General features: G+C 37.6%; 1 protein-coding gene across 3 annotated transcripts in view; it reads right to left on the reverse strand.

The window, feature by feature from the left end:
* The window catches only part of PARD3B (par-3 family cell polarity regulator beta), a 1,129,489-nt gene that overhangs the window by 559,569 nt on the left and 544,880 nt on the right, over window positions 1-25,040 (reverse strand). For all 3 annotated transcript variants that reach the window (XM_061148945.1, XM_061148946.1, XM_061148947.1), the window contains exon 4: window positions 18,918-19,027. In XM_061148945.1, coding sequence (XP_061004928.1) covers window positions 18,918-19,027 — 110 coding nt within the window. The remainder of the gene's footprint in view (window positions 1-18,917; window positions 19,028-25,040) is intronic.

Consider the following 25,040-nt stretch of genomic DNA (forward strand, 5'->3'; position numbering starts at 1 on the left):
AATATATTTACAGCACTTAAAACACTGACTGGCATAAAGAAAGTGTGGTGGTGGGTGTTTTGTAATTATTACTGAATCAATCAATCACTGAATCCCGTCTACAAAAGGATCATGGTGTGATTCAGGTCTTTGTCAGCTCTGTCCTCAATCATATAATAACAAACTCCTAAGTATGTTCTTACCTCTACTCTGATTTTTGCAAAGTTGAACCTGTAGCCCTTCTACTTCAAATTCTTCACTAATACCATATAATACATAAAGGTACAGTTCCTCTAATATGACAGATATAGTCTTTCATGATTTGGCTTCTCATCTCTCCAAAGTCCCTCAACAAGACTAGAGTGTTTGCAATTCCTCCAGAAAACCTTAGGAAAACTATTTCTCACATCTCTGTACTTATTTTTGTAACCCTCTGGCTAAAACATATTTTTCCATGATTTGGCTTGGTTCTCTCTTATCCATCCTTCAAGACTCAACCATTTCGATGAAACTTGCAGTCTTCAAGAGCTATTTGCAAATTCTCCTGTCAGTTTTCCATCAATTTTCCTTGTGCATAAGAAAGTTACTGCACCTGCATTGTATCATAATTGCTATTTATGTCTCTGCTTCCCAGTGTATGAGGGAGAGAGACACATCAATGAGAACTCCCGGGGGAGGGGCCTGTGTTTTACTTGTGCTTTAAACCTCAGCCAAACCATGGTACCTTGCACAATGTTTGTTAAATGAAGGAAGGCAGTACGAACCATTTTGTAGAATCAGTCCAAACTTATGAACGGAAGATCTCAGAAAGTTCATATAGTCAAAAGTGGGAAAATGTTATGAGAGCTTGACAAACTCGATATCTTTCATTGCAATCTCCAGGTGTTCAGCTCAGTTCAGTCGCTCAGACATGTCCGACTCTTTGTGATCCCATGAACTGCAGCACGCCAGGCCTCCCTGTCCATCACCAACTGCCAGAGTTTAATCAAACTCATGTCCATCAAGTCGGTGATGCCATCCAACCATCTCATCCTCTGTCGTCCCCTTCTCCTCCTGCCCTCAATCTCTCCCAGCATCAGGGTCTTTTCAAATAAGTCAGTTCTTTGCATCAGGTGGCCTAACTATTGGAGTTTCAGCTCCAACATCAGTCCTTCCGATGACACCCAGGACGGATCTGCTTTAGGATGGTCTGGTTGGGTCTCCTTGCAGTCCAAGGGACTCTCAAGAGTCTTCTCCAACACCATAGTTCAAAAGCATCAATTCTTCAGTGCTCAGCTTTCTTTATAGTCCACTCTCATGTCCATACATGACCACTGGAAAAACCATAGCCTTGACTAGATGGACCTTTGTTGACAAAGCAATGTCTCTGCTTTTTAACATGCTGTCTAGGTTGGTCATAACTTTCCTTCCAAGGAGTAAGTGTCTTTTAATTTCATGGCTGCAAAAACCATCTGAAGTGATTTTGGAGCCCAAAAAAGTAAAGTCTGACACTGTTTCCCAGTCTATTTGCCATGAAGTGATGGGATCAGATGCCATGATCTTAGTTTTCTGAATGTTGAGCTTTAAGCCAACTCTTTCACTCTCCTCTTTCACTTTCATCAAGAGGCTCTTTAATTCTCCAATTTCTGCCATAGGGTGGTGTCATCTGCATGTCTGAGTTTATTGATATTTCTCCCGACAATCTTAATTCCAGCTTGTGTTTTTTTCCAGCCCAGAGTTTCTCATGATGTACTCTGCATATAAGTTAAATAAGCAGGGTGACAATATACAGCCTTGACATACTCCTTTTCCTATTTGGAACCAGTCTGTTGGTCCATGTCCAGTTCTAACTGTTGCTTCCTGTTGTTTCTCAAGAGGCACGTCAGGTGGTCTGGTATTCCCATCTCCTTCAGAATTTTCCACAGTTTATTGTGATCCACAGAATCAAAGGCTTTGGCATAGTCAATAAAATAGAAATAGATGTTTTTATGAAACTCTCTTGCTTTTCAATGGTCCAGCAGATGATGGCAATTTGATCTCTGGTTCCTCTGCTTTTTCTAAAACAAGCTTGAACATCTGGAAGTTCATGATTCACATATTGCTGAAGCTTGACTGGAGAATTTTGAGCATTATTTTACTACTGTGTGAGATGAGTGCAATTGTGCAGTGGTTTGAATATGCTTTGGCATTTCCTTTCTTTGGGATTGGAATGAAAATTGACCTTTTCCAGTCCTGTGGTCACTGCTCAGTTTTCCAAATTTGCTGACATACTGAGTGCAGCACCTTCACAGCATCATCTTTCAGGATTTGAAACAGCTCAACTTGAATTCTATCACCTCCACTAGCTTTGTTTGTAGTGATGCTTCCTAAGGCCCACCTGACTTCACATTCCAGCATGTCTGGCTCTAGGTGAGTGATCACACCATCATGATTATCTGGGTTGTGAAGATCTTCTTCACACAGTTCTTCTGTGTATTCTTGCCACCTCTTCTTAACATCTTCTGCTTCTGTTAGGTCCATATTATTTCTGTCCTTTATTGAGCCTATCTTTGCATGGGATGCTCCCTTGGTATCTCTAATTTTCTTGAAGAGATCTCTAGTCTTTCCCATTCTATTATTTTCCTCTATTTCTTTGCATTGATCGCTGAGGAAGGCTTTCTTATTTCTCCTTGCTATTCTTTGGAACTCTGCATTCAAATGGGTATATCTTTCCTTTGCCTCTTTGCTTTTCGCTTCTCTTTGTATTGGTTAGGAATGCAATGAGCTAAAAGCATAGAATTCTTTTTTTCACCAAATTAGTCCAGGAGAATTTTATCTAAAAATTGATGCCTAGATTCATTGCCTTAAAATATTTAGTTTTACATGTTATCTTTGGCCCACTAATTTGAAAATTAGCCAGAACTTAAGAAATGAGTTTGGCAATTCCTAAGATACAATTTTTTAGGCTATGTGATGCAATAAGTCAGTTTATCTATATGTGGTAGAAGCAAAATAAAACAGAATTTTCACCCAGATATTTTCTATCACATGGGGTGTAGCCACACAAGAATCCTATAGGATAGTATTACAAATATTCTGTGTAAGTACTAAAGCTGACTAAAATTAAAAGCAGGAACTACTTGATATTTTATGGAAAATAATATATGGATATTCAATAAATTATATCTAACCCCAGATCAAATATTTCCTGATATACATATGCTTAATAGAAATACTTGCACAAAGTCTCCAATATATACTTTATCTATCCACCAAAAGAGATTTAGAAATCCAGAAAACGTCAAATTTTGAAATTAAGAGGTCATTTTGGTAGGTTTTATAATTACTCCCCCAAATATACACAGATAATTAAATTAAATTATATATTTTCAAATTGTTAAAAAAACAATGATCAGAGGCTGAACTTAAATGACTATAATCATTTCCAAACACACTCACTCCCCCACCACTGCTAACACATTTAAAATGAAAGAAGCTGAGAGTGCCTTGGAAAGACTGAGTTTGAACTCTAATAAAAATGCAGAAATGGCCTCATGTTCTCAGAGCTCTATGCGTGTCCTGTTTCATTTTTTGATATAGAAATAAATAATTTTCATGCTGAATGAAAATTTGTTCATCACTTAACAGTGAATGCAGAAGACACATCAAAAACTACTATGTATATGTATAGTATTTTATATACCTATATATGTATTTTACCATATAAAATACTATATTCTTTCAACACTGTCTTTAAAATATTTTATCTATAAAAAACATTAATCTATCAGAATCTGTGAATTTGTTCAGTTTTCATTCTTTCCAGTTGCTTGTCCACTATTTTACCATCCATTTATTCAGTCAGTCAGTCAGTGGTTAAATACCCACCATAAGATAGTACTAGACTACCAAGATAAAAAGTACATCATCTGCCCTCAGAACACCTCCACTGCAAAGGAAGGAGGGAGACATAGAATAAAAATAAGGGTTCATGGTACTGTTCATGGCAGAAGTGTGGCCCATTCTCACAGAAGGGAGGCGGCAGTAGAACCAGGAAAAAAGAGTTTGCTCAATTCCAAGTACAGCAGAGCATGCCTGAGTCAGGGAACCAGTGTGTGATATGACAAGCATCTATACTGTCTCTAGGTAGCTTTTGTTTGGCTGCTACTATTTCGGTCCTACATTAAATAAATATTAAATAAATTAAATTAAATATTAAATAAATATCAAAGCAAATACATTTGCTTCCTACAAAAAAACTAATATCATCATGATCTCAACAAATACTATGTCATATAGCACTTTAAAAATTATTGCTGAAATGGCACCAAATTTCTGCCAGGGAGTAGGGTTTCAAAAAGAAATTTTGAAAGGAGGTGATCTTTTAGACTGGCCTTAACAGATGAGAAAGTGTCTGCCTGTAAGGCAGCATTCACCCGCCTTTTTGGCACTAGGGGCCAGTTTTGTGGGAGACAATTTTTCCAAAGACTAGGGGTGAGGGGGGATGGTTTCATGATGATTCAAGTGCATTACATTTATTGTGCACTTTATTTCTATTATTACTACATCAGCTCCATCTCAGATCATCAAGCAATTAGATCCTGGAGGTTGGGTATCCCTGCTGTAAGGTAAATACTGCTATTATCATGTCACTGATGAGAAAAGAGAGGCCAAAAGAAGGGACATACTTAACACAAATCAACCCCTTACTCAGTGGCAGAAGCAGATTTGAACCAGGCATTCAAACTTACAAGTCCATGTTCTTAGTCACGTCAGCTTGCTGTCCCTCACAATCCTCAGCTCACCTACCATCCTTGTACCTCATGAAATAATTGAGTTTGATGAATGAATCTCCGAGATGAATTTCATGGGAAATTATTTATGATTATTGTTTCCTCTATTCCACCCACATTTTCTAGGGCCCTTCCAGGCATTTCTGCTTGTTACCTACTCCTGGAATGGTGCCCAGTTTCTAGGAAAAGTGCCTTTCTTTCATGGAACTCAGTCTTATAGAGATAGATTATAATAATAATGTCTGATTCACCATTTCATGTGGTCAAACTCCAATCACAAAAGTTCTTTGTAGATCCCCATTCATGACTATGTTTTTCAACTCAAACAGAGGCCATTCTGGTTTCCAGATCCTGCTTGGGTTTTCCATCATGAACAGAGTGAAACACTAATCATAACTGGGTTTCTTAATACTGGATTCACATTCATGATGTTAAGAAGCTAAAAATAAAATCTGTGGCTAGCTCTAGTTTTTGCATGTGTGCATATTAATTTAAATCATTCCCCTTTAATTATATTTAACACACATTAGAAATTTGGTAATTATAAAAGACCTCTAATTATCAACATTCATTATTACCACTATTATTAACATATATTAAGCACCCACATTCTCCTAAATGCTATACTCAAGATAAAAGGTATTAACTTCACAATTCCACTGTGAGCATGAGAGAAGACAATCTTCTTTTCCAGACAGAGAACAAAATTATACTTGTCTACCTTGACAGAAAGCCAGTGGATGATTCAGGGATAAAAACTGGTTTTCTTAACCACTAGACAACTGGATAAACAAAGAATGTCTATAAAACTCTGTACTCTGCTTCTAAACCACATCTGAAGCTGTTCTTCTACAAATATTCTTTAAATGTTCTTCATGCCTGCATCAGGATTTTTCTTTTTACTTTTTTTCTTTATGGTAGCACATTTTTCTGCTGCATAGAGATACTTAAATTGTATAAACAGTCAAGTTACTTGAGACGAGCTATACAATATAAATTTTGGCATCAAATAGAATACCATTTATGGGAGAAAAATAATCCGTGAGTATAAAATAGTGAAATGATTTTTTTTTTTTTTTTTTTTAGGAAGCAGCTCATAAACTTGCTTTAAGGCAGTTTCAAATGAAGATTGCCCTAAGCATTTGAACAATGATAGATAGCATCAATGGGACAAAGGTATGGACTCTAGGGTGCTACTTCCAAGGCTAACCTTTGGTAGAATGAAAAGAGGTTATACTTTGGATTGAAACATATTTGAAAATCCTAGCCCTGCTATTAATTATATAATCTGTTTATAATATATATAATTATATATCAGTTATATAATCTGGGGCAAATGAGTTGACTTACTTGAACCCTAGCTTCTTCATCTACGAAACAGAGTAAATAAAATGGAACTTGCAGATTTTTATGAGATGAAATACCATATTCGGATATAAATAATGAAGTGTCCACATCTGACAAGAACTTGGCACTGAGCAAAGAAAGGCCCTCCTTCCTTGACATCCTGGGTAGTGTTACGTGGCCATCTGTTGGCAGACCTAGCATGCAGATTAATGCTATTAAAACTGCAATTAAAGTGCTTTGTGGTTTAAATAGGCTATTAGGAAAATGTACTTCATTTTGTTCTTTATATAAACCTCTTATAAGTGCCCCTGTTCTTTAAGAAAGATATTTCATTTTGGGTATGTGAATGAAAATTTGATCCACTCACAAGGAGTTTAGTCTTGTAAGGGAGATATAAAATGTGGGAAATTATAACATGGGGTAGAAAGAATTATAATAAAGATATCAGTGCACCATGGGCAGGACATGGTTAATTCTGTACATAACTGAGAGAGGTTGGGGGGAGGGGGGTTAGTAAAAGAAAAAGACCACTGTACTGGGTTTTGAAAGAAAACTGCACATTCACTAGGGGGAGTGGGGGTGAATGACATTTGTCACTTGCCTGGCAGAAGATACAGCTAGGCCAAACAGGATCGTTTTGTGCACGTGTGAGAAACTTCACGTAGCACACGTGGAGCACCTAATGTGCTGGGGCTGGAGATGAAGCTAAACATACACGCTGAGCTTAGGTTGTAAAAAGTAATGCCGAGAAGCCAAAAACAAACCCTTACTCCTATGGTCAATGAGTTTCAACAAGGATACAGGGAAAGAATAGTATTTTCAACAAACAGCTCTGGGAAAACTGGATATTCACCTGCAAAAGAATGAAATTGGACCTTCACCCAATTCCATACACAAAATTTAACTCAAAATGGATCACAGACCTACACGTAAGAACTAAACATATAAAACTCTTAGAAGAAAACATAGGGCAAAAAACTTCACAACCCCAAAGTTGGCAATGCTTTCTTGGATACAGCCACAAACACACAGGCAACAATAAGAAAGCAGACAAACTGGACTTCAGAAAATGAATAATTCAGAGATATTAAAGGACACCATCAACAGAGTAAAAAGGCAACCTATAAAATGGAAGAAACATTTGCAAATCACCCGAATAAGGGATTAATATCCAGATTATATACAGAAACCTCCAAACTCAACAACAGCAAAAACATACAAAAAACATACAACCCAATTAAAAAATGCACAAAGGATGTGAATGAACATTTCTCCAAGGAAAATATATGAATGACTAACCAGCACATGAAAAGATGCTCAATGTCGCTAATCATTAGGGAAATGCAAATCAAGACCACAAGATGACACCTCATATCCATCAGGATGGCTATTTTTAAAAAGCAGAAAATTACAAGTGTTGGCAAGGATGTAGAGAAATTGGAACCCTTGTGTTCTGTCGGTGAGAATATAAAGTGCTACAACAACTATGGAAAACATTATGGTTTTATATATATATATGTGTGTGTGTGTGTGTGTATATATATGAAATATATAATAATCATGTGATCCAGAATTTCTACTCCCGGGTATATACCCAAACTAATTGAAAATAGGGTCTAAAAACAATATTTGTATACTCATGTTCACAGAAGCATTATTCACAACAGCTAAAACACAGAGGCGACACAAGTGTTTCTCAATGAATAAACAGATAAGCAAAATGTTTCACATACATATTATTCACCTTAAAAAAAGGAAATTATGGTACAGGCTACATGAATAAACTTTGAGGATATTATGCTAAATTAAGTAAGCCAGTCACAAAAACCAAATATTTATGATTTCACTTATATGAGATACCTAGAGTAGTCAAAATCATAGATACGGAAAGTAACCGCCAAGGGCTGGGGAGAGGGGGAAATTGGGATTTATTGTTTAGTAAGTATAGAGTTTCAGTTTTGCTCTAATAGATGAAAAGAGCTCTGGAGACTCACGGTGTCATGGTTGCACAATAATATGAAGGTACTTAGTGAAATTTAGCCATATATTTTAAAATGACTAAGATGGTAAAAACTATATGCTATGTATTTTATTTGCTACAATTAAAAAAAAGCCATACCAAGAAATTTAAAAATATATCCTGGGAAGTGGTCAGTTGTTTCAGGGAAGGAGAGGGATATGATCAAATTTTGTAAATATAGTCAGATATTTATAGGTATATAATAATTTTATTCAGGAAATAGAAATCATCTCATACCAGTAAAACCTCATCAGACAAATTATACAACCTCTAACTAAACAATGTTTGTATTCAATGAGACTATTCAAATAACATTTTGACAAGATAAATGTATGAACTTTTAACAGATGTTCTAAAACTGTGGTATTACACTGCAGCAATATCAATTGCTTTGGATGCCTATTTATCTTTGGATCTTCATAGAACATAGCTGAGTGTCAAATATATTTTATTTAAAAATTAAGGAAGCATGCATGATTGACACAGTGACTGAAATTAACGGCAAAGAAAAACGAGACAATACAATTTCTTTAAGCAAGTTCATCAATTCTGACTTGTGATACTTAAGAATCTACCTTTTCCTTTCATAGGGGAATAATCCTTTATAATTTTTACAACAAATGCCACTTACCCATTCTTTGCTTGAAAGGTGGGGAGTTCTGTAGAGAAAAGGGGCTGGAAAGTCAGTTGGAAAATATCAGGGCTATGTCAGTCAGAAAATTGTCAGCTAGTTGCAGGTTAAAAAAGATTTGCTAAAAGTGGTAGTGTTTTCACTGGTTCAAGTCTGTCAGAAGGCTGGATTCTCTAGCGCCTCACACCAGTAACTTCAAAACTAACTCACTCCAGATGTCCCTAAGATCATCTAATCAGACATCAAAAGCTGTATGGTGACAAGCTCACATGCTGCTTACGAGGATGCTGTAAGTTTCCACAAGCGTGAAACACACACAGTAGCTACTTTTAAAGTGTGATTCATCTAAATCAGAACTCTGTTTTAAAGTACAGAGCTATTAGGAAAGGGGCCACCCTCCTGAGAAAGAGAAAACTCTTTTAAATGTCTGTACAGTGTCATTCAACCCATAGATTTTGAAAGAAAGAAAATGAAACCTGGTCTTCAGAAGAGTTTAGGTTGTGAGGGGAAAAAAAAAATCTCCCATCAGAAGAGATTTCTAAGAATTGCACCATGCTCAGGGAAAAAAAAAAAAAAATCCTTCCTTCCTTTTAATACTGATTATCTTGTTACTTCTCGAGGTGAACATTCATTAACCCTTTTCTTTCTTGCCATTAATTTTCAGTAAATGTCCAAAACATGGAAGGAACATACAGCAGATCAGAACTTACAAGAGACACAGTCCATACCCTTGAGCTTTCACTTTAAAGTAATATGATCTACTTGTACTTTAGTCTCCAGATTGAAGCAGTATTCTCCCCCAAAGAATTTAATATGCATATGTAGATGTATGTATGTTTTTATGCTGCTGCCTTTGTGTGTGTACTTAGCTTTAAATATATATATATATATATTTCTAGATATTATTACCTTGAGAAATAAAAATAAAGCTTGGTGTTTTACAAAGAAATATAGCCTCATTCTATGAGCACTTATGGATATTGAGACATGAAAAGGAAATTTAAAGATGAATTCACACCCATCAAGGTAATAATTTATATCTGGAACTGTGCAGATGCTAGTTTGGATGTCTGCATCCTTAACAGTAGTTCATATAGGATTCTTATTATTATTTCCTTTCAATTATACAAAATTTCTGTGGAAGTCATCCATGATTTAAATAATTTTCTCAGGATCAGAGAGTTATTGATGCAGTCAGGGCACACAATCTTGACCTTTGCAATAAAGCTACCTTAAACATCGTCTTTACTAAATTTCAAACACGGTCATGCTGTTCACATGAGATGTTGATGAGATTTTTGCTATGAAACACCTTATAAATGTTCTCATGCTTCTGAACTAATTCATATATCAAGATTGTGGTTTTTATTTTCTTCCAAATCACTTGAAATTAGAACTTCTTGAAGATGCAATATGATAACAATTTAGAAGCAAACTTTTTAAACGTGATGGGCCTAAGAGCGCTATCTTGTCCAGACATTTCTGGTCTATTCAAGGATTTTGTAAGCTCTTTGAACAATTATTAGAAAATTAAAAAGCTATAACTACAAAGATTATTAACTTTCTAATTATAGAGCTCATAGTTTTATTGACAAAAAGGTAGAACTCAGATAAGTAACTCCATTGATTGCATACTAAATTATTTCCTTTGTTCACATTTCATAGACACTAACAAAATCAGGCTTTATAAATGTTCACCTCTAGAATTATCAAGGTTCATTCTTTCCTTTAAATTCTATTCTTTCTCAGAATCAATTTCTCTGATGGAGTCATTGCTAGAATGGTAGGAAGATAAATTGGATCTCACTTGAAATTGCTGACTTCAGCCACCCAACCACATTTTAAATTCCAAGAGGAGAACTTGTGTTTAAACATCTCTCTCCCCTTGACAACACTGAAAAACATAGGTTAACACACTGTCCTAAAGCAGAAAATCCTAACCTAAACTGTTTAGAGAGCAAAACAGTATGCTATACAGGTAATTTCATAATTTTCACATTCTAATTCATTTATACATATGTGTGCGTATATACATACCTATGTATACACATACAAACACACAAATACAAACATCTTTACAAAATAGGTAAAAGCTGCTGAATGGAATTCATTTTGCCCTTCTTGGAAGTAAAAGTTTTAATCATCTTAATCATATTAATGTGTCAGGCACTGTGCCTGGTGGCTTTCATACAAAAATGAATACATCAGCTCATGCCTCTAAGGAGCCTCCTCTTGTAACAGACATGTAAACAAGTAGTTATATTTGAGTGACATAAGTACTAATATAGATAGTACTCGTGGTAATTCCCTTGAGAGGTCGAGCAGAGTATAGACCAAAGTCAAAGGACCCTGGTTCTATTGGTTAAAAATGTATGACTTAATGATTTGATACTTTCTGGCAGATTGCTAGGGTTAATGGCTTTAGCTCTAGTCTTCATAATGAGGTTGTAAGTTTCCTGAAACATCTATTTCTGTTTTATTGACTACGCCAAAGCCTTCGACTGTGTGGATCACAATAAACTGTGGAAAATTCTGAAGGAGATAGGAATACCAGACCACCTGACCTACCTCTTGAGAAACCTATATGCAGGTCAGGAAGCAACAGTTAGAACTGGACATGGAACAACAGACTGGATCCAAATAGGCAAAGGAGTATGTCAAGGCTGTATATTGTCACCCTGCTTATTGAACTTACATGCAGAGTACATCATGAGAAACGCTGGGCTGGAAGAAGCACAAGCTGGAATCAAGATTGCCAGGAGAAATATCAATAACCTCAGATATGCAGATGACACCACCCTTATGGCAGAAAGTGAAGAGGAACTAAAAAGCCTCTTGATGAAAGTGAAAGAGGAAAGTGAAAAAGTTGGCTTAAAGCTTAACTTTCAGAAAACTAAGATCATGGCATCTGATCCCATCACCTCATGGGAAATAGATGGGGAGACAGTGGAAACAGTGTCAGACTTTATTTCTTGGGGCTCCAAAATCACTGCAGATGGTGACTGCAGCCATGAAATTAAAAGACGCTTGCTCCTTGGAAGGAAAGTTATGACCAACCTAGATAGCATATTAAAAAGCAGAGACATTACTTTGCCAACAAAGGTCTGTCTGGTCAAGGCTATGGTTTTTCCAGTGGTCATGTATGGATGTGAGAGTTGTACTGTGAAGAAAGCTGAGCATCGAAAAATTGATGCTTTTGAACTGCAGTGTTGGAGAAGACTCTTGAGAGTCCCTTGGACTGTAAGGAGATCCAACCAGTCCATCCTGAAGGAGATAAGTCCTGGGTATTCATTGGAAGGACTGATGCTGAAGCTGAAACTCCAATACTTTGGCCACCTCATGCGAAGAGTTGACTCGTTGGAAAAGATCCTGATGCTGGGAAGGATTGGGGGCAGGAGGAGAAGGGGACGACAGAGGATGAGATTGCTGGATGGCATCACCGACTTGATGGGCGTGAGTTTGAGTAAACTCCGGGAGTTTGTGATGGACAGGTAGGCCTGGCGTGCTGCGATTCATGGGGTCACAGAATCGGACATGACTGAGCGACTGAACTGAACTGAAGTTTCCTGAGGACAGGGACCATGCCTTATCCTTTCTGGATGACATATGGCAGAGGTCATGGACATCTAAGGGATTAATCAATTTATGCTGACATAAAAGCAAACCCATTCAATTTTCACTATGTGCAGATCAACTTAAACAGCAAGAGATGGCATGTCATGGTTACCTCTTTAATTTCTGAGACTGAAGTCTGAATAGGAATACTTCTTTTAGATTTTCTGGACCAGTTCTGGATTAGACCCAAAAAGGATGATGGGGGAGCACCTCCTAAACAGGGGACACAATCCCCAGAATCCTTCATTAGTCATGGCATAGACATTCATGCAGCCTAAATCTGTTTCATCTACTCCTGCAAGGTTTGATGAAAAACTCTTTTGCAGAATAAATTGGGCTTCTAGATTTCCCCCACCTGAACTCGAGTCTTACAAACATAACTGTTTCAGAAACTAAGCTGCCTAAACTTGCCAAACTAAGTAAACATTTGGCCCCATGAAATACTGGATGGCAGCTTTATCTCTTAAAAACAAAGCCATATGAAAACCCGCGTTGAAATGTGTCTCCAAGCTCTGGTCTTATCATCACACAGCGTGAACAGCTGGAGTTACAAACACCAGGACTGTTATTAAATCACTGTGTCAGGAGAGGAAAAAAAAAGAAAACCTTTTGTAGGCTTCAGTATCTCTAAATAATATGATTATATATTACACGCTATTTCTCCCTCCCTTTAGCTCTTCAGTATCCATCTCTCCTCCTTGGAAGACAATGGCTAGAGTTTTCTAATTTACATCAGCATCTACAATAATTATTTTGTTCCCTTGTTTCTATGGTTACTTCATTACATATCTAATGGACAGAAAAATATGACTTGGACATTCAGAATTTTTGTTGTTTCTCTGTTGGGTGTCGACAATCAGCCACCCACAACCAAAAGTCCTCTGACATGTTAGTGACAATTTGATGATTTTAATCCTAAAAGCTAAGCTGTTGAACTTTTTCTGTAATATTTTATTAATTCCTTTCATGGATTTGAAAATGTTTAATCTAAGAGCAACATCTGCTATAATAACTTCAATGTATGTGACATTCAAGAGAAAATTTTCTAACCAACATATATATATATATATGCATATGCACATATATATATATGCAACACACAAAAGACAGTGCTTCTACCCACGGGAAACATTTTCTCTCACTGGAAGCTACCTGTCATTATCTTTGCCGATGAAATACCAAAACCTCCGAAGAACTGATATTATATTTTCCCTTCTCAATCCTATTGAGAAAGCAGGACCACTGGAAACACTTCTCTTCAGGGTGTCTTCCCAAAGGAATTGGCTCCCCTTACCCTCAAACTTACTGTTACTATGAATTGTGTTGCTACTGACTTAGGAGTTATTTTTGATCTCTCAAAGAGGCAATTCAAAAACTCTCATTTATCTGTACATCTTGGATTTATATATTAGTATATTATGTGCTTGAGAGGAAAGGTAATAATATGATGAAATTACCTCAAAATGTGTATTAACACATTTTCGACTCTTTGTGACCCCATGGACTGTAGCCCACAAGGTTACATGGACAAGCTCTGTCCATGGGGATTCCGCAGACAAGAATACCGGAGTGGGTTGCCATGCCCACCTCCAGGGAATCTTCCCAACCCAGGGATCTAACCCAGGTCTCCCGCGTTGCAGGTGGATTCCTTCCCGACTGAGCCATGAAGGAAGCGCAACAATATGATGAAATAACCTTATGTTCTCCTCTAGGAGTTTTACAGTTTCTGGTTTATTTAATACACATATAGAGGACAGCAGCAATTTCCACTTTACTTCTTTATCTTTCATCATATTCTGAGAATTAGTGGCTTCCCCACATTATTTCATCCTAAACCTCAAAACAAGGAGTTCTTGGTCTTTTGTATTCCTTGTAACATCTGATAAGGGTGATAAAGAACCTTCAGGACACACATGCGCTGCTGCTGCTGCTGCGTCTCTTCAGTCGTGTCCAACTCTGTGCAACCCCGTAGACGGCAGCCCATGAGGCTCCCCTGTCCCTGTGATTCTCCAGGCAAGAACACTGGAGTGGGTTGCCATTTCCTTCTCCAATGCATGAAAGTGAAAAGCGAGGGTGAAGTAGTCGCTCATTCGTGTCTGACTCTTAGTGACCCCATGGACTGCAGCCCACCAGGCTCCTCCGTCCATGGGATTTTCCAGGCAAGAGTACTGGAGTGGGGTGCCATTGCCTTCTCCACAGGACACACATACACACAAACACACGTGCACGCACAGACGCACACACACACTATGCCATGCGTAAAACTTGACGGACTTAACAGACCCTCTGTAACCCATCCATGGACTTCCAATTTAACAACTTCAAAGACGACCATGCTATTTTTTGGAAATAAAATGCATATATTTTAGATATAGCCTAAAAAACAGACCAGTATTTTCTTAATTTATTTTGGTGAATCAAGACAAGTAATAGTTTTAGAACAAACAAAGAGAACAAGCACAGCATTATAGTTTTCAGGAATCCACTTTTTAATTTACTCACCCTGCAGGATCATTTTGCCCTAGGGTTAAACATGAAACCATAAACAGTCATTAAAACACAAAACAACCATGGTAGTTAACCGGATATTAAGGGGAAAAAAAATCACATCTGTTTTAGAGTTCTCTTCCATCCACAAATTCAGGAACATCAATTTCAAGAACCTGGCTTTATGGCATGCCCTTAAGCCAAGAACACCAGGTTACAATCAAGGCAAGGAAGGTTACAGGCCCATAAGGAGGTTCTTACTACACTATCTTGCCCCCAGGATTCTCTTTCTTTGATTCACAAGCAGTCAGTCGAATTGAATTTTCTATTCCTTGAAAGATAAATAGTCATATAATATATGCACATTAATAATCACTCTATTCTGACTAACTGGATAGGTTTATGAAAAGAGGAAGGACGGAAACAAATTTATCTGGTGGTACTCTTAGAGACAAATACTGAGGTTTAGTGGCTTTGTAATATTCACAGAATTAGAAATTTGCTGAAGATCTGATTTTTCTACTTTAAACCCTTTTTAAAAACTTCAACTTGTTCGAGGCTGTACATCTTAAATAACCAATCTGTAATAATTTCACCAGCCAGAAAACAAGTGTGACTTTTTCAGCATTTCAAAAAACATATCTCTGGACATCAAAGAAAAATCTCCCTTCTAGAGCAAGTCTAATGAAGTACAACTAAAAATAACAATCATCAACTGTGGTTTTAGAGGCAATATTTCAACATAATCAAATGTGTCAAATATTCATTCTTACAGCTTTTTATGCTGTGGGTTTTAAGTAAGTCTCATTTCTTGGGAATGATTGAATATAACCCACTTGGGGCTCTGCCATCTGTGAATTACTTACATATGAACACTCTGTTTAAGAGTGGGACTTTTGTTGTAGTTGCTTTTCTTCTTGGATATTGAAATGAAATGCAATAGAATGGAGCTTTTTAAGCAATTATTTTTCATATCAGTGGCTAGTTGGGTACATTGTCACATGCTCCCATTTTCATCATCCCTTATCAAACCACAGGAATCAACTATACTGCAGCTCAAGTGGTAGAGGAAGCATGGATAGAATTACAGAGTCTGAGAGATGGTGGATCTATAGTCTCCAATTCTGCACCGCCTGGGCTCAGGCCCGAGACACACAGAGCCCGCTGGGCAGTGTGCTCCCAGGTAGGAGTTGTGGTTGTTACGTTCCCATGGTTTCCCTGGAAGGCTGCTCCTCTGATCACTGAGCAAACACTACAAGTGACTACAGGGCTATGTGTAGGGTGCCACATAATTTATCATCCATACATGGACACCTCTGAGAGTTAGCAGGGACACGATTAATAAATATGCCACATGAACTCAGACTGCCCCAGGCAAACCTAATCATACTGTTACCCCAGAGATGATGTGCAACTCAAAGAACTTTCTCTCAAGGGTCTCAAACCATTTCATTAGTGCTATATGCAATTTTACTTAGGTCTGAGCTGCTCTGTCCAACAGGAATACAATGTGAACCACAGACGTAGTTTTTAATTTTTTAGTAGCTGTGTCTTTTTTTAAAGTACAAAGAAACAGGTGAAAACAGTTTATACTTTATTCAACTGAATTTACCAAACCTAGTATCATTTTGATGTGGAGTCAATAAAAATTAATAAGGTTTTTCATATTACTTTTTTCATATTTCAATCTTTGACATCCAGTGGGTATGTCACACTTGAAATGCATTTCTAGTGCTCAATATCCACATGTGGCCAGTGGTTATGACACTGGACAAGCAGGTCTAACTAGCACATGAGTTAGGATGTACAGAGATAAAGGGGGGTAGCTGTTACACACATGTGTGTGTGCACTTTCACACATACAAATGCATTTTCTTCTTTGGTAAAAATAAACACACCTAAATGTCCTCATTTAGACACCTAGTGACTTTATTTTCTTGGGTTCCAAAATCACTGCAGATAGTGACTACAGCCTTGAAATTAAAAGACACTTGCTCCTTGGAAGAAACGCTATGACAAACCTAGACAGCATATTAAAAAGCAGAAACATTACTTTGCCGACAAAGGTCCGTCTAGTCAAGGCTATGGTTTTTCCAGTGGTCATGTATAGATGTGAGAGTTGGACCTAAAGAAAACTGAGCACTGAAGCACTGATACTTGTGAATTGTGGTGTTGAAGAAGACTCTTGAGAGTACCTTGGACAGCAAGGAAATCAAACCAGTCAATTGTAAAGGAAATCAGTCCTGAATAGTCCTCTCCAAACACCCCAGCTTGGAACACAGCGGTATCATATTTTGTTAAGGATATAGAATGTAGCAGAAAGATAGTAGCCCTCACTTTGTCTAGGGAAAGCTTTATTGTTGTATTTTCAGTTGATCTCAACACAGAGCCTGAGTGATAGAAACATGGACCTAATATTGGTGGGGTTTCTGCATGTAAATCATGGTAACACAGATCACACTTCAGTTTGGGGGTATATTAACATCATAAAAATAAGCAGTAAATTATAGTTTTTCTCCTTTATGTAATTCTTCTCTCATTTTTATAGTTCTTCTCTTCCTCCAATCCAATATATTTAGGCTTAACGTGGGCTCAATCAGTGGGCATTAAACACAAATACAAATGCCACACCACATACTGGTTCTGTTTATACTCATCATTAGAGCAGAACACATACACCTGATTTTTATTAAAATAATGTTCTATTAAATATGTTTCCTTATAAGGATGGAAAGTGAGAAAACATTACATCTAAAATATTTCCAGGACACTTCCAGGCTTACAAAAAGAAACAGGCAAAATATTGCTGTAAACCTATTTAATTACCCCATGAGTTAGTATGGTGACCCCTACTTCATACACATTATTGTTGTTTAGTTGCTAAGTCATGTCTGACTCTGCAACCCCATGAACACCAGGCTTCTCTGTCCAAGAGAGTCCCCAGGCAAGAATACTGGAGTGGGTTGCCATTTTCTTCTCCAGGGGATCTTCCCAACCCAGGGATCAAACCCACATCTCCTGCATTGGCAGGTGGATTCTTTCCCATTGAGCCACCAGGGAAGCTGTCCTACACATTAACAGTTTCTTACTAAGAATATTTTATTTCACCCTGGGAGAATCCATTTAGTTCATTCAGCATCTCTACAAACCAAAAACATTGCCTTTTTTTCTGAAGGCGTCATACACAGTGAGACTTAAAATGGAGAAGAGATTCACTTTCAGAAAATTTTTTAAATAGGGTGCCATTATTGAAGATCACTTATTGCAATGATACCAGCCATCATTGAAAACCTAACTCTTAGGCAATTTCAGAGAATGAACCACAATTAAAACTCTTCAAAGAAGATTGGGATTTAGCAGAAAAATCCCACAGTTTCATATGGAAAGAGGACATGGTCTCTTAGTAAGCTATTCTCCACTTCACTTCTCAGTTAGAAGTAAAGCAGTTGTAAGCTTTATTAGGTGTAAGCATTCTGGTATCCAATTTCACTTTGCCTTCATTTGAAATGTTGAGATGTAGAAACTAGGTTACTGGTACCACATGTCTATGATACCAGTATTGTGAAACCATTCACCATTATATGACTTCACACAGCATTGCATGAACATACCACAAACAGATAAACTATCTCTTGGAGCATCATGAAGCAAGAGGATGAGGGATCTAACTGTATAGTGTACTAATTAACATCACAGGTTCTGCAGCCGACCACCTGGGTTAAAGTCTTGACTTGGCCACTTACTAGCTGTGACCTTTGACAAATCATTAGACCTCCTTCTGCTTCAGTTACATCATCAGTAAAATGGAGACAAAAGCAAGTTGGTACTTTGAGGTGGAAGTGTAGATAACCATGTAAAGCCCTTTAAACGGTCCTAGGCACACAGTTGGTGCTCTATAAATAATAGCTCTCACTATAACTGATACTAGCAATAGCTCATATGAGTTATTATTAATCTTATAAGTAATATTACATACCCTATCAAAAGATCTCTAATCATCCACTTACTTAAGACTGTAATGTCCCAGTTAGTTTATGTGTAAGGTGCTTTGATCTTTTACTAGAAACGCAAACAACAGGATACCTACTGGAATCACAGGTTTCAGACTCTGACCACCGGGGAGTGAAGTGCTTGACTGGGCATCAGCGGGTGGGCTTGGCGCTGGGTCACTGCTTCTCCTCACCAGTAGTGGAGTGCCTAGAGGACAAAATAAGAGGTGAGAGGTCAAGAGACCCCTGGGGGCGGGGGGAGCAGAGAGTATGGTACAATGCAATTTAATTTAAAAGGCTTATAACAGGCTTTAAGGTAAAAACATTCTATTCTAAGGATGCCTGTAAATTAATCCATTTAATGATCTTTTTGTCTTCTATTTCTAGGATGACACATGGAAACAAAATCTTTCAACTCTTAGCTTTCCCCACTCACATTTCAAAATAAGTCGTTGTACTCAACAGAAAACAGTTAGGCAGTGCGAAAGTAGACAATGTGCAATCGAAAACTGGTCTAGAAAATATATTTGAGTCTTAAAAAGAATGATTATCCAGCAGACAAGTGAAGAGTTTCACAGAGTCAGTGCAATTTGCTATTCAGGAGAGCTGGAAGTATAGTTATTACTGCCATTTGGTGCTTCCCAACTCTTCTGAATGATGATATATACTGAAATAAATTACTTGCTGGGATTATAGCATTAATGTCTATTTAAGTTCACAAAGAGATGGGCTTCATTCTCTTTCTTTTCTCCTAAAGTAGATAAAACTGATAAGGAAAATAAGTTAGCTCTTCTAAAAATATATCCTGATTTCTTTTAAATTTAATGAAAGCTTCCACTATTAAATATTTGAGTCAGTTATTAAATTCTGAAAACAAATCATACTATTAGAAAGTTCAAATGAAATTCAACCTTAACAGAGTGAGTGGCCTAACTACTCTGCCTGCAATTAGGCTAAAAATAATTTGTTTCATACACAACTGACCACTATATAGGAAGCTCTCCAAAAATCTGTGACTTAAAAATTACTCTTATAAAAATTAACTTTATATTTGTGTGCCTCTAGGGAAAAAATAGTAGAAACGCAATTCTCTGTTTATCAATATTGTGAAAGTAATTCGAGCTATCACAGTTTAAAATAACATTTTTCATACCTCATTCTACATGGTACAGTTATAAAAAGTGAATCCATTTTGAAGTTATTTCCAAATCTGATTTTTCTATGTGCTATACCATCCTTATTCTGTGTACAAAACATAGAATTTCTAACACCTTTCACCCTTATTCAGTTAGAAGTTGCTTTTTTTAAAAAAAAAAAAACTTATTTTACAATAAGAAATTAATGTGCTACTGAGGATGAAACACTATGCCAAAAGGTATAATAAAGTCCAAGTTCATGTTCCATTATTTATTTTTTATTAATAGGTACTTCACTACATTATTCTCTACCTCCACCTTAAACATTTTTTCAAGTATAGTTGATTTACAACGTTGTGTTAGTTTCAGGTGGATAGAGTGATTCAGCATTTTTGCAGATTCTATTCCATTACAGATTATTGTAAATTAATGGGTATAATTCCCCGTTCTATGCAGTATATCCTTGTTGCTTACTTACTTAATACATAGTTCTGTGTAAATCAGTTAATCATGTGCCCCTGATTGGTGGCTCCCCTCTTCCCTTTCCCCTTTGGTAACTCTAAGGTTGCTTTCTGTGTCTGGGAGTCTCTTTCTGCTTTGCATGTACAATCAACTGCATAAAACGTTTCTTAAGCAAGTGACACACCAACAGTTCTATGGTTGGCAATTATTCTCTGAAACAAACAAACAAAAAAAGAAAACCACAAAAAAACAAGAAAATAAAAGAGAAAAAGAGAAAGCACCATAAAATTTAGACAATAGAGTCCCAGCTTCACACCAGGATGTTTTCTCTCTGTCAGCTGATCTGAAGACTAAGCCTCTCGGGTTATGCCCCTGAATTACCATTAACGCCAAGTGAACAAGTTAGTCTAAATGTAATATCCTCAGAAGTAACCCATTATCTTTAAAATTAAGAAGAGAACGGGGCTAATTTCATGAAACTCTGGTTTGTTTCTAAGCATTTAACTCAAACGAGTACATCAATGATCTCAAATTGGAAAACAAACAAACAAAAATCAAAAAATGTGTCAAACTAGTGCATGACGGGTTTCCCAGGCGGCACTCTGGGTAAAGAACCCACCAACAGAGGAGATGTGAGTCTCGGGTTCGATCCCTAGATAGGGAAGATCCCCTGGAGGAGGGCATCGCAACCCATTCCAGTGTTCTTTCCTGCAGAATCCCATGGACAGAGGAGCCTGGCAGGGCTACAGTCCATGAGTTGCAAACAGTGGGACATGACTGAAGCAACTTAGCATGCATGCATGCACGGTACATGACACCAAGGTCGCAAAATAAGTTGATTTAGAGGCAAAGAGATGAGTATTTCAGTGACTGACAATTTCACTTACACAGATTTTCAGCTAAGTCCCATACCTATGTGTGTGTGTGTATATATATATACATATGTGTGCATATATACATATGCAAATACATATGTACCTATATATGCATATGTGTGTATACATATGCATATACATATGTACCTATATATATACACACAGAATGTGTATTTATGCTGGTGGAAGGAAGAGACTGAGAAGACGGGCAAAAGAAAGACATTCTTCTTGGGTAATAAGTATATTTTCCTCAAGCTACACCATATAGTTTTCCTTCAACTTAAAAAACATGACTGATTCCTTTTGTTGTTGTTGTTTTAGTCTCACTGTCTTAATATCTGCTGTTTTAACAACAAAAAAATAAATTATTTAAAACATATTTTATAATAACATGTATTTGGATTTCTGTGATCAATCAATATGCCACGGTACTATAGCATGGCTCGCAGACAATGACAGTTCAGTTCTGTGCCTGTGGACCAACTATTTGGAAAGTTAACAAACAAACTTTAAAACAACTAGGTCTTTCTTAAATCCACTGTCAACTCTTCAGGAGTAAGTTTTGTTCTCCACTTTTCAGAATCCCACAACTAAACGCCTCCTGTTAAGTCACCTAATTTTTTCTTTGCTGTCTCCAATGAATATTTTTAAATAGGAAAGTGACAGAGTTTTAAACAATCTTTCACTTGGCAATTTAAAATTTAATTTTTTAAATTCTCAACCCCATTCAAAGGTGACTGGAAGACAGAGTTACAGTTTAAAAACAAGGGAAGACACATTCCAGGGTATAAGAGTAAGCAAGTAATCAGAAGCATGAAGATGATTTGAGCAAATCCATGGATGCAATATGGAGCTTTGCTGGTGGCTCAGCTGGTAAAGAATCTGCCTGCAATGCAGGAGACCTGGGTTCAATCCCTGGGTTGGGAAGATCCCGTGAAAAAAGGGAATGGCTACCCACTCCAGTATTCTTGCCTGGATAATTCCATGGATAGAGGCGACTGGCAGGCTACATACAGTCCATGGGGTCGCAAAGAGTCAGGCATGACTAAGCAACTAACACACTTTTTGAATGTATATAATAGGGTAGAAGGCAGACCTTTGTAAGCCAACTTGAATTGAGAGAGAGTCAACTATATTCAGTTTTATGTAAACTCCTGTGGGTGGGTGGGGGGGCATTTAAAATATAACATCTGCTTGAAGGAGTTTAGTAAAGATTAGACTGTTAAAAACTACAGTGTGAGGACAGTGGAGAGGACCTGGACTTTGGAATCAAACAGACTGAACTTCACCTCTCCTGGCTCTGTGACAATGCATTGCTCTGTGACACAAGTTCATCATTTAACACCTGGTGATACCATTGCATCACAGAGCTGATGGAAAGCTGAAGTAAAATAAGGCATGTATGAGACACACCACTGTCTGACAAATAATTTTTATACAGGAATCAACCTCCTCCTCACATATCCACACATGAGAAAAAGGAGGGTACAGCACTTGCTCTTGTGAGAAATGTTACCTTATCTGCTTGAAAAGCTCAACTCCCAGGAGTCAAGTGAATTTTCTTGGAATACTACGCAAATGAAAATAGTAAAACACAATTCTGTGCAAAAACAGGTATAGCCTTATGAAAGAAATTTAAGCTTTTAAGAAAAAAAAAAGTTGAGGTGGAAAGGAATTTCAAAAGTGGAAAAGAAGTACCCCTCATTGGTGATTTTCAACCAATCGAGATAAGACTCATTAAATTTTAGATGCAAAAGCCCTCAGTTCAGCTCAAGGAACAACATCATGCCTTGATATCATAGTTTAAAATCCACTGGCTGAAGAGTCAAATAAAATAAGAAATACTAAGTGCTTTAAAGCATAAAGTGCTTGTACAACTGCTTTGTTTCTTTATTCAGTTAAATACTGGAGGACCCACTATGCATCAACCTTTAAAAGAGGTGGGTAATCATTAAGATGAATAATCATGGTGCTCACTCTAAGCATATCTTTTAAAGATGGGGATGTGTGGACAAAAAAACACCTCCGTACACAGAAAGGTGGGTCTCAGTGAAGTGCTATGTATGCCTTATTGGAGAAACAATGAACACAGTGTAGACTGGGTCAAGTTCCACGCTAACTGGCCAGGTGCACAGAAGCTTAATGGAAGCCAAAGAGACAGCCACAGAGAAGTGGCATCCCTCAGAAGAGTAGAATTCCTGATCAGGTGTGTAGCTTCTGGTAACTCTGTCCTTACAGGACAGAATATTGCCACACCAGGGAAGCTCAATACTTTTTGGATCACTGTCCTTCTGTATTCAGGGCTTATGTGACACTCAGGAAAAAATTTACACACTCATTCACTGTTCTTCCCCTTAAGAAGATGGCTAGATTCATCAGGTTCTCCCAGGTTTAGAGTGAACTAGCACTGGAGTCGGTTCCTAGGTGTATATGAAGAGAGTGCATCTTCCAGTTTTTTTTTTTTTTTTCTTTTCATCTTCCAGTTCTTAAGCAATCACCACTTTGAAGATGATAAATGCAAAATTCAAAGAATTAGAGGTGATTGTCTAATGCCCCCTATAAATACAATAATCCCTTTGAACTATGGTGCTGGAGAAGACTCTTTAGAGTCCCCTGGATAGCAAGGAGATCAAACCAATTAATCCTAAAGGAAATCAACCCTGAATATTCATTGGAAGGACTGATGCAGAAGGTGAAGCTCTAATACTTTGGCCACCTGATGGGAAGAGTCAACTCATTGGAAAAGATCCTGATGCTGAGAAAGACTGAAGACAGGAGGAGAAGGGGAGGACAGAGGATGAGATGGTTGGATGGCATCACTGACTCAACAGACAAGAGTTTGAGCAAACTCAGGGAGATGGTAAAGGACAGCAGAACCTGGTGTGCTGCAGACCATGGGGTCCCAAGAAGTCAAACATGACTGAGAGACTGAACAACAACCCTTATAAATATAATTATAGGAAGCCAGAGGAGGGTCATCTAATCTTGTTTGGGAAAAGGAATTTTGAAAGAGGCAGCAGCTAGTGAAAAGGCTCAGCTTGGTACATCAGTGAATCATACAAGATACAAAGGCCAACCCAAACTGAAGGTGTTATCTATATAAACACAAGTTGCTGTCTCCTCAGTATAAATGATATGCACACACACTCCTGGGGGGATATTTTTCCCCCTGTTTAGATGATTTGCTTGGAAAGAAATCAGCTTAAATGCCAGATGATGTGTTATATATGACATTCTGCTTAGAGAGTTTTGAAAGATGTCTCAGAAGGATAGGCAGTTACAGAGACTGAAACCAAGATCCAGGAGAATCATCTGTATGATGATGCAGTGGGCAGAGAAAACAAACAATGGTTTTAAATGTGATCCCCATGTCAAATATCACAAAGGCACAAGTTCAAAATTGTATGGTGAGTAGGAGCCGGGATTTATTTAAGAATGGTTAATGATTCTCCTGAGCAAAATCAGAAGGACAGCTTGTCATCAATACTGGTGTTACTTTATTCCAGGGCCACTGGCACCTGGAAAGCTCTGGGGGTCCCAATTAAGGTGCCAAGAAGGCTTTCTGTGCGGGAGGCCCCAAGCATGGAGGCTGGGAGGGTAATGTGAAGAAGGTAAAGAGGGACTCAGTGGCCACAGGCAAAAATAGAGTGAGCAACTAGAAGACACAGGAGAACTTAGCAACGACTCCACATACAAAGCAAATGAGAAGCAGTGTCCAAAAGAAACCGAAAACCATGCTTATATTTCT

The sequence above is a fragment of the Dama dama genome, chromosome 8, assembly GCF_033118175.1.
Source record: "Dama dama isolate Ldn47 chromosome 8, ASM3311817v1, whole genome shotgun sequence".
Lineage (NCBI taxonomy): Eukaryota > Metazoa > Chordata > Mammalia > Artiodactyla > Cervidae > Dama > Dama dama.